Below are 13,415 nucleotides of genomic sequence, written 5' to 3'. Positions count from 1 at the left end.
CACGGTTAAATAAAAATATATCCATGATTTTGGCGGGAAGTGACAATACTAGATTTTTGTAACTGTGATCTACCCTGCGTATTTGGGAGTGATAACTTGACTGGATTGTGACCTAGGTACGTGCACGTTTGTTCAATACACTGCAGTACCTATATTAAATACATCTAGACGTCTTCTCTGCCTGGTCACATAGCGCTGGGGTACCTACTAAAAATAGTTCATGCGTTATTCCCTTTTTAACTGTACTACCCCGATTTCGACCCCAACTATCGTGAGAACAAATCTGGCCAACACCAAAATTGTGCATTACTTTATATTTCTGACCCAGTCTTAGGTGACGAAAACGCCGATAACAAAACATATCCAAGAGACAGCGGTAGGCTCAATTCTTGCCTACATTGAACTCAAATATACCGTAGGGGAGGAGATTGTTAGTAATGGGAACTAATAAACCCCATTGCTAGCAACGTGCCATGTTAGGTCGACCTCCACGCGGTGCTCCCTCTAGAGAATTCGTCACGATGGGCCAACTGACCTGACCTAATATTCATCTTACCCTCCACTGGTGCCCCGCCAGCGTATACTGTTAGCGTAGGACCCGCCTGAGCGAACGGTATACGCTGGCGGGGCATCATTCCATTATCATCCATGAAAAAAAAACTCGAATATACCGGGAGGAAGAGAATTGTGAATGAGAATGACCCCATTGCTAGCAATGTACCATGTCAGGGTGACCTCCACGCCGTTCCCCTGGCAACCATCGTGATAAATTCCTGGTGAATTTGTCAGGACTGGCTAACTGACCTGACCTCACAACCTTATCATCCTGCGCTTATCTTATTCTCATACGCAGACAGGTGCGCCATTTTATTAGCATCCATAAAAAATAGTCAAATATAGCAAGCGAAATTTCCCCAAGGTGTGGGTAATTGGCAATGCTTCTGACTACCCCGTCTAGGATAACAACCGTGTTTACTTTTTTTAACGTTTGATCCTCCTCTGCTGTGCATGTGGTCAGAACTTAGGGAGTGTTAATGCTTACATATGTATATGTAGGTAAAGATTATCTGTTGTATGTTACATATTTTGCTGATACAAGACAATCTCAAAATTTCGACGGACAGAAAAAAAAAACTAAAATTGTAACACTATAATTATTTAATAATTTTAATTTTTTAATATCATTTATATTTTTAATCATACTAACAGCCAAATAATTTCATTTAGATACAGATATACAATTAAATTAAAAAAAAATGGTCAAATGTGTAAACAAAATTCGCAAAACAAAAACGTTGAGACGAACGTCGGACATATTGATAAATGTTCCATTCGAATATTTGAATAATAATAAGAAGAATAGAATCACTTTCTACTACGTTTTGAATTATGAATGAGCACGTAATTTCTGAATTAATGTAAGTACTCGCCTAGAATTGTTTTTTTAGAAAGTGCTAGAATGAAAATTGCTGTGGAATAACAATATTTGAAAATTATTTTTACCTAGATCAATTTATATAAATATTAAATTTGATACAAATTATTAATCTACGACTTGCGTCGTCACCAAGGGAAATTATTAAACATTCTCAAACAATTGCATGTTATTTTTTCTGTTATGATCTAATAAAAAAAAATTAATACATATTTATTTTGTTATAGTAATTATTTAAGGAACGGCAACAACCCTTAAATATTATTAATTTACAAACTAGTTTCAAACTGTAGAAATTTTAAGCTATTCAGTTTACTCTCAACAAGATCCAAGTCGCTTATTCTTTCTGGGGTGGTCACATCAGATGGCTGTGTTATATTTGATATATTTGAAGTCATTGCACTCTCATCAAGTGGCATATCCACAATATCAGCATTTACTGGAATATTCCATATATGTTTAGAAATAGTAGTGTCTTGTTCATTTACATTCAAAGTTAAGACATTTTTCTTGTTGTTATATTTAGAACCTCTTGTTTTGTGTGTTGAATTACATAAATCTTTAGTTGATGACAATATGTTAGTTAAATCATTTATTTCATTGAGAACATCTGTAAAAGACAAACCAAATAAATAAAAGTTATGGTACTATAGATAAGAAAAAATACTTTATTTTTTATAACATTAGTAGCACGTCTATCATTCCACGTTAGAATACCAAGAAAAATAAGAATGCGAATACTGGGCATTTTGTGACTTTTTCTATACCTAATAATGCGCATATAAAAAAAAATCTGCCTTTAAGCAGCGCTCACCTGCCGTTTTAACCCACCCACCACAGATTTAATTGGATATTAAAAAACTGTCACGGTCCTTACCAGTAATCTGTAGACTTGTTTCATCAAATACACTTTCTTTTTCTGTAACTGATTTATCCATACAAGCTCTGTTTTCCGGTTTTGTAAGCTGTAACTTGTAATGGCTATTTAAAACTGCTCTTCGTAGCGATGATCTACTCTTCATTGGTGTCATAAATAATACTGAGGGTTCACGAATACTCAATAATTTACGTTCAGTATTATTTACATTACAATTATCTGTGTTATTTAATAGTTCATCTAATCTTGCGGAATAACTTAGCACATTAGCCTGACATTCCGTTTTATCTTTCAAATGTTTCGTCAACTTTGATAATAGAAAATTATTTGACGATGACCGTACATTCGTACTTCTAGCAAAAACACTTCTAGTTAAATTATTTAGTTTTCTTGGAGAATTTACGTATGTATTAGGATTGATTGGCAGTATTGTGTGAGTAACATTTTTATTGCCAGGTGGATCGTTATCACAAAAATCTTCGGCAAACAACTGGTCTTCATTCTCCTTTGGGTGTAGTAGTATATTAATCCTACTGACGATAGTGTACAGTAGTTTTAGTCGCTTCAATAGCTGTTCGAATGACGTTTCTCTGTTATAGTCGCGTTTTTTAACTTCATATTTAAAATCGTCGCCTGATATAAGAATATTGCTTACGATTTTACATTCAATTTGTACTAAAAATTAATAAGCATGTAAATTACTTTGATATTTATTGAATACTAAAACATACTTCTCTCAGGTTTGTAAAAATATATATAATAATAATAAATAATATAACTAACTTTCGGGAGGACTCGTATTTCATCCTTCTTATACTACAACTTTTTTACACAGACATTCTAATTCTTATTTACGTACAGAGAATTATATAAAAAGTTATAATAATTATAATTTACCTTTTTCCAAATCTGCCAACAAGGGCAGTAGCTCTTCACAATGTATCAGAGCATCTGGCTCATTTTTATAGTAAACACAAAAGAATTCATGTAATATGCAACCTATATTAATAACAGAGCACACTTTACCATTGCTGTATTTTTTTTCCATTATTAATTCCAAGAGTACTTGATGCATAATTTGTTTTGATTTCTGTAATCAAGGCATATAATTAGATAAAAATAATAATAAATATGGAATCTAGTATTCCGTAATTATTATTATACGTATTCCGTAATTATTACATGTACTTATTGAAATATAAAAGGTGCTCATTAAAATTATTGTCTATAAAATGTGGTTTATAAAATAATTCGAGTCATTTTATCTGACCAGCTTGGAGGTCACTTGATGTTTGGACTTTGACTTCAGAGCAGACATTTTCAGATAAAGCAGAAAGTCTGATATATTGTTGTCTATCAAGCCTATTTCCCTGCTTGAGAGTGATTGTGAGTCTAAATCACCTTTCCTCTTGTATTTGAGAGGAATATTTATTTATGTTATTATTGTATAATAAATGTCAAGTACATATTCACAAACACAACAACATACTGATTAAACCAATTACACTTTTTACCGAAGTAGCTTTTGGCGCCGCTTAACACTTACCATCAGGTGCGTCGACAGATTGTTTGCCATTCCTATTACATTAAAATAAAATAAAATAACATCAGGACAAACCATTATTACCTCAGTAAAAGCAATAGGGTCCACAATTAGGAAAACATTATCTCTTATCTCCTGTACTTCTTGTTTCCAAATACTCATTAATAAAATGGTATGATTAGATGCGGCCGAAAGTATTACAGCTGGAATTAAGTGTGGATCTAAAGCTTCCAGGCTTGCTAATCCACTACGAAGAGATAAAATCCCTGAAAAATCAATATTCTGTACTCACACAGCTGATATATTATATCTAAATGACATATACTTATGTTATACACTGGTTATAGTTAAACATTTGTCTATTTACTCAACTATCCCAAATTTTAGAACTATCCATAATGAAAATCTCTAAACACATTGACTGCCATAGCATCAACTAAATTTGGCTAAAATTTGACATTTTTCAGTTAATCACATTACATAATTAAAAACTAAATTCAAAATTCTATTTAAACATGAAGCATATATAAATTCCTCAATCAATATAACGTTATTTCATTTTTTTAAATTTGTATCATTATACCTAATTATTTATTGTACATTTTAAATTTTTTTTTTTTATGAGTCTATCCTGCAATCAGTCGGATGAACGTCGCACCACAGCACATCTGTTCATACGATAAAAGTCGTATGAACAAATGTGGTGTAGGTATTACATCGCGGGTAGAGAGTGATTCCCAGCAGAATCATCGTCTCTTTTGGTGGTCCTGATTAGTCATCTGGTTCCAGTAGCCTACGCCTTTTAAGCCGACGTATGTTGTCAGGGACTATCAGTTGGTTGGCCAGCACATTAGGATGGTGTACTAGCCGTGTCTTGTACTTGGAGTAGTGGTGTTTTTTCTCTTCGGCTACTGTGTTTGTGTTGACATACTCATATATTTTTGCAAACCATGGCGCATTTATAAGCTGTTTCAGGATGTTATTTTGTGCCCTTTGTATTATGCTTATATTTGAATTTGCAGCAGAACCCCACAATTGGATGCCATAGGTCCAAATGGGTTTCAATACAGAATTATAGAGGAGAAGCTTGTTGTCAAGGGATAATTTTGAATTTCTGCCTAGCAACCAATACATCCCCTTTGTATTTTATGTTTATTTGGTCTCTTTTTACTTGTATGTGCTTTCTCCAGGTCCTCCGGCGGTTCAGGTGTATTCCAAGATACTTCACTGTATCACTTTGGGGTAGTGTTTTACTATTCAGTGTTACCGTTGGACAATTTCCTGGTCGCAAACTGAATGTCACATGAAGCGACTTGGATGTGCTGGCAACCATCTTCCATTTTTTGAGCCACTGGTTGATGTGATTAAGGCCATTTTGTAAGGTTCGTGAGGCTTGGTTGGGGCACGTATTGCAAGCTAGAACTGCAGTGTCATCAGCCTATGTGGCCATGGTTAGACCCTCGCATTGTGGTAAGTCTGATGTGTAAATAGTATACAATACTGGCCCCAAGACAGATCCCTGAGGCACCCCTGCTAATATTTGGTGGAATTTTGATGTGTGAACTCCCTCCTTGACCTGGAATAGTCTATCCGATAGGTAAGACTCCAAGATGTTATAGTATGTATGAGGCAAAAGTGATTTAATCTTGCAGAGGAGACCCTTGTGCCAGACTCGGTCAAATGCTTGTTGGATATCAAGAAAAACTGATGAAATATACTCTTTCCGTTCAAATGACCTTCTTATTGTATCACATATCCTGTGTACCTGCTCCAATGTTCCATGTCTCTGTCTAAACCCGAACTGATGGTCAGGTATGATAGACCGATCCATGAGCACAGCTGACATTCTTCCCAAGAGGATCCTCTCAAACAATTTTGATACTAGAGGCAGAAGGCTTATCGGTCGGTAGGAGCCGACCTCTTGGGGAGGCTTACCCGGTTTGTGGATCATGACTATTTGTGACACCTTCCATACTGCAGGGAAAGTTCCCACCCGTATTATAGCGTTAAAGAGAATAGTGAGATACAATAATGCTTTTCGAGATAGTTATTTAAGTACGCTTCTATTGATTAGGTCATATCCTGGGGCTTTTTTGTCCTGTAGGTTTTTTATATTTCTAGCTACCTCTCTTGAAGTTGGTGTTATAGGAAGATCCATCTGGAAGTCACTCTGGATAATTTGGTTAATATCAGATTCATCCATCCCAGTCACTTCGCTGTTTGGTCTGAAAACCTGAGATAGATGTAGAGCAAATGCTTCTGCTTTTTTTGGCCTGATCTTACCCACTTATGGTTGGGCAAACGGAGGAGATTTTTGTTCTATTAGTTGATTTTGTAATTTACATGTTCTCCATAAGGAGTAGTCTGTAACACCAGTGGGAGAAAGTGATTGAATGTGCCTCTCCATAGTTTCATTCTTAGCTGAAGTGATGATTTGCTTTAACTCTTTTATGCTTTTGTTGATGGCCGCTTTATCTTCAGGGTGCCGACTTATATGCCATTTCCTACAAAGTCGTCTTTTTCAAGTATCTTCTGCTTTATAACCCGAGGAACGATATTATGTCTCCTGTTAAGATTGCTTGTCTCAGGCGTCGATTTCCAACATGCTCTTTGAACCGCAAGAGTAAAGTTTTTAGCAGCACACTCGATGTCGTTCTCAGTTTTGAGAGCTATTTTTAAGTCCAGAGTACTGTCCAGTGTCTCCCGAAAGCAGTCCCAGTCAGTTAGCCTATTGCACAGTGTAATGTGGGATTCCTTGTTTATTACAGTTGTGCAGTCAGAATAATCGGGATATGGTTCGAGGAAGCATCTAGACAGGGTTCCACCAGATAGAACAAGCGTGACAAACCCCTCGTTATGTAAAAGTCTAAAACATCCGGCAGTTTATTAGGATCGGAAGGCCAATGAGTTGGTTCGGATGTTGCTAAGGTTACCAGTTTATGTTTGTCTATACTTTTCATAAGTTCTCTCCTTCTTGTGGTTATCAATCTAGATCCCCAGTGAACGTGTTTGGAATTCCAATCTCCTCCAGACACAAAGCGAGGTCCGAGTGTAGAGAAATATTCTGAGAAATCTCTTTCTGATATTTTGTGTTTTGGAGGACAGTACACAGATGAGACACAGAATTCTCCATCCTTGTTTTCAACAGCAACAGTTGCGGCCTGAATGTGGTTACTTCTGAACTGCGGGAGTTCATGATGCTTTATTGAAGAATTTACGATGATGGCAGCTCCAGCATGTGCAGTACCATCGGGGTGATTGGTATTATACAGATGATAGTTTTTGAAAGTCACTCGACTTCTATTAGTGAAGTGAGTCTCCGATATCAGTAGGATATCAATATCATGTAGATGCAACAGAGTCTCCACTTCGTCTTTGTTAGGTGCCAGCCCGTCCACATTCTACGTAGCTTTTCAGAGCAAACATGTTTTTTCTTTCCCTTAGAACTTATTTGCTAGTTTTTTTTTTTTGTTTAGTTTAGAAACCAGCGTGGATATGAGACTTATTAAAGTGCTCATTTGTTGTAATATTAAGTCGAATTTTTCGGCTTGTGTTGTGAGAATTTTTTCTAAATTATATGATTGTTGGTTGTCATAGATGGTATTAGTGTGATTATACTGTGGTTCCAGATTTGTTTTCAGTTTATCAGCATAGGATTGATAATCTGTGTCTGTGTTGGTTATGATTTTAGGTTTTTGTCTAACTTTTTGTTTTTGTTCTATCAAAGTGTTTGGTTTCTGCTGAAAATCATTTACATGAGGTTGGTTTCTTGCTGATTTTTTGCCAATATCTCCTTATAAACTTCACATCCTTTGTAGTTTTCAGGGTGAGGACCAAGACAGAGAGCACATTGAGCTGGTGAGTTTCTATCAGTTTTCTGACAGTCTGATGTTTTGTGAGACTGGCCGCATTTGACGCAACGGTAGGGTCTCATGCAGTAGTTCTTTGAGTGCCCATACTGTTGGCAGCGTTGGCACTGGACAATGGTATTCCTTTTTTTGGGGTCTTGTATTGCAACAGCTTGATGGTATATGTATTTAATGCTTTTGACAGTTTTATTATTAATTCCAGGAAGGATATTTACAAAGAATGTAGAGGTGGGTTTCTTTTCGGGCCCATATTTGGCATTAATAATTTCTCCCACTACTTTGTTTCCTGTTGCCTCTATTTCTTCTTTGATTATATCAATTGGTGTTGTATGATGTAAATTACGGATAACAATTCGCATACTTCTGGTGTCTTTTCTATTAAACGTGTGACCAATCAGTCCTTGCTCACGTATCAGTTGTATCAGTTTCTTGTAGATTTCTATATCATAGCTACTTATTCTGAGTTGATTTTTATTAACTATTTTATAAGTAAATTGATTTGAATTCGCAACAGTTCTTAAGAGTTCTGTGAGTTTACTGACATCTTCCACTCCATATAGGATGATTGGTGGTGGCTTACTAAGCTTTTTAGCCTTTTCAGGTTTCTCTTCTGTCAAGTCTACTGTGAGGACACTAAAGCGGTTTAAAAGCATTTTAAAATATAATGTTATTTTATTTCTTCAATTTGTATCAGTATAATTATTTTTTGTTTGTTTTTTATAAACTTTAAGCAAGTAAACACAGTCCAAGTGAAATTTTAAAGTATTACTTAAAAACATACTATTCTGATCAGATGAACAGGAGATAGCAAATGATCCAATCTGCATCAGCCTCTCATTATACAAATCAAAATCCTTTATAATAGAACATTCCTCTGAAACATTTTCAACACTATGTGCACAACCACACTGTTCCTTTGCACTTTCACTGAAGTGTTCCTTTAATACATCAACAGGGGTTTTGCTATTACTGAAGCAATACACTAACAATGCCAATAATGCAGTATTTGTATTTGTTTCTAATACATATAAAACATCTTTCAATACATCAATAAGAACATTAACATTGGAAGGTTTAATTTGTAACTTTAAAGTATCTGGAGTAACTTTGAATGTTTCACCCTGTGACTCTTCTACAAGCTCACTAAATAATGCTTTCGTTTCTCTCAACACCTGAAACAACAAATTATATATATATATAGTTGTATATAACTTAATAATTTTTCTCAATATCTAAGATTTGAATCAATTAAAATTCATTCATGAAGAGTTATTCTAGGCTTAAATTAGAACATTAGAAGCATGAAAATTGTAATTGATGGTCCAAGCACAGACTTAAATATTCATGATCATCAGATGTGACTATTATTGAGCTGCAAAGCTAATTACTATTATGTTAAGACTGTTAAAGAGACTATTCTTATTGTTAGTTGAACTATTAATAGGAAATGTGATAATCAACCCAATAGATTTATTAAGAATCCCTTTGTCAATGAGATTCTTAAAAATCTATGGACATATCCAGTCTGACTATTTCTTAATGAACAAAGATAATGAGGATGAACTTTGAAAATATTACTTCAAGTATCATATGCTACAAAAAAATAATATCCTAAATAAGATTATATTAAACATAAAAATAAACCTACCACTTGACATCTTGCTTTGACTATATATTGGTCAGAAGGAATACAATGACGGCACAAGGTCATTGCAGAAAGTAACAGCTCATCTATGCATTTATGCAAAACAGTAACACAGTCAACTATCTGAAAAAGAATAGAATTACTGCTCATATAACTCCCAACTCCTCATATAACAAAAAACTGTGTGTTTTTTCTTAGTTTTTAGTCGTTATTATTACATATCATTGGATAGTTTGCCAGATAAGTTCATACAATGTTATAAATACAAAAGTTTGTAAAGAGGGATAAATACTTGTTACTTATTTACCCAAAAACTACTAGACAAACAAATAAAATTTGGTACACAGGTAGTTAATCTACCTCTAGTCTCTCCTTGATTGTGTTATTACCTGAATTTTCAGGGATAGCAACTAAACATAATTCTAGAATGTCTAAATATAATAATAGTGAGTTATAGTATAATTAAAAATATATAATTATGATAGTGCATGTTCTTTACATCATCTTTCCACTGCTGATACATGCTTTCAGTTGTCTTATAGTCAGTCCTATAAATAGTTTCAGATAGTTTGGCAAGAATTTCAAATGTGTAGTCAATCCAATTGACAAAATGCATTGGAGTAATAAAGATGGACTGTTTATCCTCATCATAACTTGCAAAATTAGATGACAAGTGTTGTTCAATAACTTGTAATCTGTTCATACACCATGATAAGCGTTCAATAGTAAATTGACGACTTTCCTGCAACATACAACATGAAGATTACATTATTACAAATTATTACAGAGTTATATTAGAAAACTGCATTATATTACTTCTATGCAGAGAAAAGCTCTGAAAAGAGATAAATTATTCTCAGTTTTATAACATTTTTTAATATTACTCCTATTATTTACAACACTATCTTACATAGCCTCTTAGCCCTTGATAAAAGAGCTTAATCTAAAGTAATACCTACATACGTTTTGTTTAACCAACCTGAAGACATAGTTGTTGACATTGTTCTGCCTTAAAAATATCTATCAAATTCAAAACATTCTTTTTTATTTGGCTAGTACACAAGGCAAGCATATCTTGAATCTTGTTAATATCTTCATCCTCCATACCACTGTCTAATGACAACATTTTCTTGTGAATTCGTATACTTAATGGACGAAATTTAGATAATAGAATATCCTGCAATGTTACAAAAAATTAAGTTAAGAATCATTACGATAAATTTTAATTTAATTAAATTCTTGGTATGCTTAAAACAGTCAACTATTACAACTAATAACTAATAGCAGTAAAATACATAATGAATCAAATAGATATCCAAGAATCGCTTTCCAGCAAAGAATAAATAATCATTATTATTTATTGTATTGTGTGGATAAGTAAATTAGTTCAAACAAACCTACCATAACATGTTTTACTGCAGCGCAAGCAGTCAGTGATTTGTTATTTGAAAATTCCAAGCTAGAATTATCCATTTTGTATGTTATAATATAAGAGAAAGTTTGTTTAACAATATAGACTTTTAAATTTATGAAATTCGCGGTGCAAGGAAGTCTCAAAATTTAATTCGATGCGTTTGACCGTTATTTTAAAAAAAATCAGAAAAATATTATATTTTGATATGTCAAATTTGTCAAGGAATACAGAGTAGAATACAAATTTCTGATTGAAATTATAGAGAAAATGTGGTATAAATTATAATAACAATTAAAAACCCACTGTCGCTCGGTTCCATCTTAAAAAGGAAAAGTTAGAAATTATATAGAAACAGTAGAATTATTCACTTATCTCCGACTTATTTTTTTACTTTTTGACACTAGAAAGTGTGATTGCATCTGCACAGTTTGTTGTCAACCCTGACAGGAGCCTATAAAAAAATTATTTGTCATTGTCAATTTCATTGAGATTGTCACGTCACAATGTCACAAATTTGTTATTTGAATTGAGACAGATATGACCATATGAGGCAATTTCGTGCTTTTATGGCACAAATTGAACAAAGGTATCAATATTAAAGATTGGCATTGATTTTACCTTTAGAACATTCGACATAACATTTTGAATGTCTCTTTTATTATTTATAGTATTTACACAATGACCATAATAACAACTAAAATAGCACAAATATTGATTAATGAATGTTTTTTACATAAAAGCCGTTTATTTATATTGTTGTTGTAATTGTTGTTAATAGTAGCGCAGGCGACTTCGTAAGTGTAATATTTTAAACAATATGTTAACTTTTTTGTAATCAGATCCGAAATAATACAAACATAAAATTTTTCATTCTCAACCCCCGGTGGTGACACTTTGTACTCAGTAAGCCAATGTTTCGAGTAGCTCATGTAATTACCAAACCTCTTGTAGTTTCCAAACACACCGTATATTTAACTTAGCCATTTCTTCGAGTGCTATGGTTCGTTTACTATATTTGTCTATTCAAGCATATAAATGTCCTCTGCACAGACTACACAATATGCTACGCGTATACCGACTATGTTCACTTAATCCTCGCATAAAATGTGATTGCAATAAGTTCTTCTTCTTCTTTATTTTAAATGGCCGCCACCAATTTTGATCGGTGATTTTGCCAATGTCATGGTTTGAGAGACACAGTGTAATTTGTAGCTGTGGCTTATTTTAGTTTACTCGGTAAACTTTGACAGTTTCGTTCGGGTTCGGTATATTATAGTTAAGGACAGCACAACACCTGAGGGACAACAAACAATTATTAGTAGGGTTTATTATTATTTAAACATTATTAGGTGGACAATACTAGTTAGTAGGACAATACAAACAGACACTTAATATTTTAACTTAATTTATTAAGGGGAGCCGGTTGGGAGTTACAATTTCAGATTATTGTTAGTTATAAATTTAGCTAGTATTCTGACTATGGAGGGATGGGACAAAGTTAAGAGAAATGATATATTGATAGGACGGGGAAGGTCGTGGGGAAGGATATCATACAGTTGGACTGATAAATTTGGGCACTTGAAGAAAAGATGTTCCAGAGTTCCTTCATCCAAGCCACATTCGCACAGTGAATGATCGCGGACTCTAATCTTGCATAGAAATGTAGGAGTGCAGACATGTCCTAAGCGGAGGCGACATATTACAGACGTGACCCATTTTTCCAGTTTACGATGTTTGAAGAACCAGGGTTTATTGGGAATGAGCGGTTGGATTTCTCCGTAATATTTCGCTTTTAGTAGCCGTGACTTTTGCCAGATGTCATTCCAAGCCTTGAACATTTGGGGTTTCATATGACTTCGCAAATCACGAGAGTGGTAACGATTGTGGGTGTTGCAACCAATTAATGTCGCTTTCCGGGCCCATGAGTCTACAACTTCATTGCCTAGTATACCAGAATGACTCGGTATCCATGCCAGTACCACTTCTAGTCCAGAACGCTGGCATTTGTGTAGAATTTCACGAATTTGCATGGAGGCAAGAAATATGTTTTTAGAGTGGAATGGTAGTCTAGTGATATCCTGCAAGCAACTCAGTGAATCTGATAATATCAAGGACTTGTTAATATTGTGAGACTTAATATACGAGGCGGCTTCTAAAATGGCTAGTGTTTCTCCAGTAAATGTAGATGTCATAGGTGGGGATTTAAAGTTCAAGGCTATTTTATATTTAGGGATCCAGACAGAAAAACCAACATCATAATCATCCCCTATTTTAGATGCGTCCGTAAAGAATAAGGTCCATTCATTAAAGTTTTCTGATATTATTTTATTTAGGTCCTGATTGGCTGTCGGAGAGTTTTTCTGAATACCAAGATTAAATAGGACTCTAGGTTGGAATATTAAGGAGTCGTAGTCGAATTCAAAAATTGGATTTCGATGGACTTTAATAATTTGGGTTGGTAGGTTTTTAAGTTTACGGTAACTATTGACTATTGGGGGCAGATCTTTGTGTGACCAGTAAGTAGATGTAGAGACTAGATCAGAAAGGGAATCAAGGGCACGAAACAAAGGATGAGTATTATATTGGGCTACATTAAAGAAGAATCGGTCAGAAAGTAATTGGCGACGGAGGT

General features: G+C 34.4%; 1 protein-coding gene across 1 annotated transcript; it reads right to left on the bottom strand.

Moving 5' to 3' along the window:
* Positions 1-1,208: 1,208 nt before the first annotated feature.
* Positions 1,209-10,938, bottom strand: LOC131847210 (serendipity locus protein alpha). Its single transcript, XM_059196699.1, has 9 exons — positions 10,771-10,938; positions 10,349-10,546; positions 9,869-10,111; positions 9,373-9,492; positions 8,506-8,896; positions 3,940-4,121; positions 3,210-3,402; positions 2,313-2,987; positions 1,209-2,045 (listed from the first exon to the last, which is right to left on the bottom strand). The coding sequence occupies exons 1-9, from the start codon at positions 10,840-10,842 to the stop codon at positions 1,705-1,707; spliced, it is 2,415 nt and encodes an 804-aa protein (XP_059052682.1). The 5' UTR covers positions 10,843-10,938; the 3' UTR covers positions 1,209-1,704.
* Between the last annotated feature and the right edge of the window lie 2,477 nt (positions 10,939-13,415).

Source organism: Achroia grisella, unplaced genomic scaffold (genome assembly GCF_030625045.1).
Source record: "Achroia grisella isolate CSIRO2021 unplaced genomic scaffold, CSIRO_AGI_Agris_v1 utg516, whole genome shotgun sequence".
Taxonomy (NCBI): domain Eukaryota; kingdom Metazoa; phylum Arthropoda; class Insecta; order Lepidoptera; family Pyralidae; genus Achroia; species Achroia grisella.
This window is presented reverse-complemented; position numbering and strand designations above follow the sequence as displayed.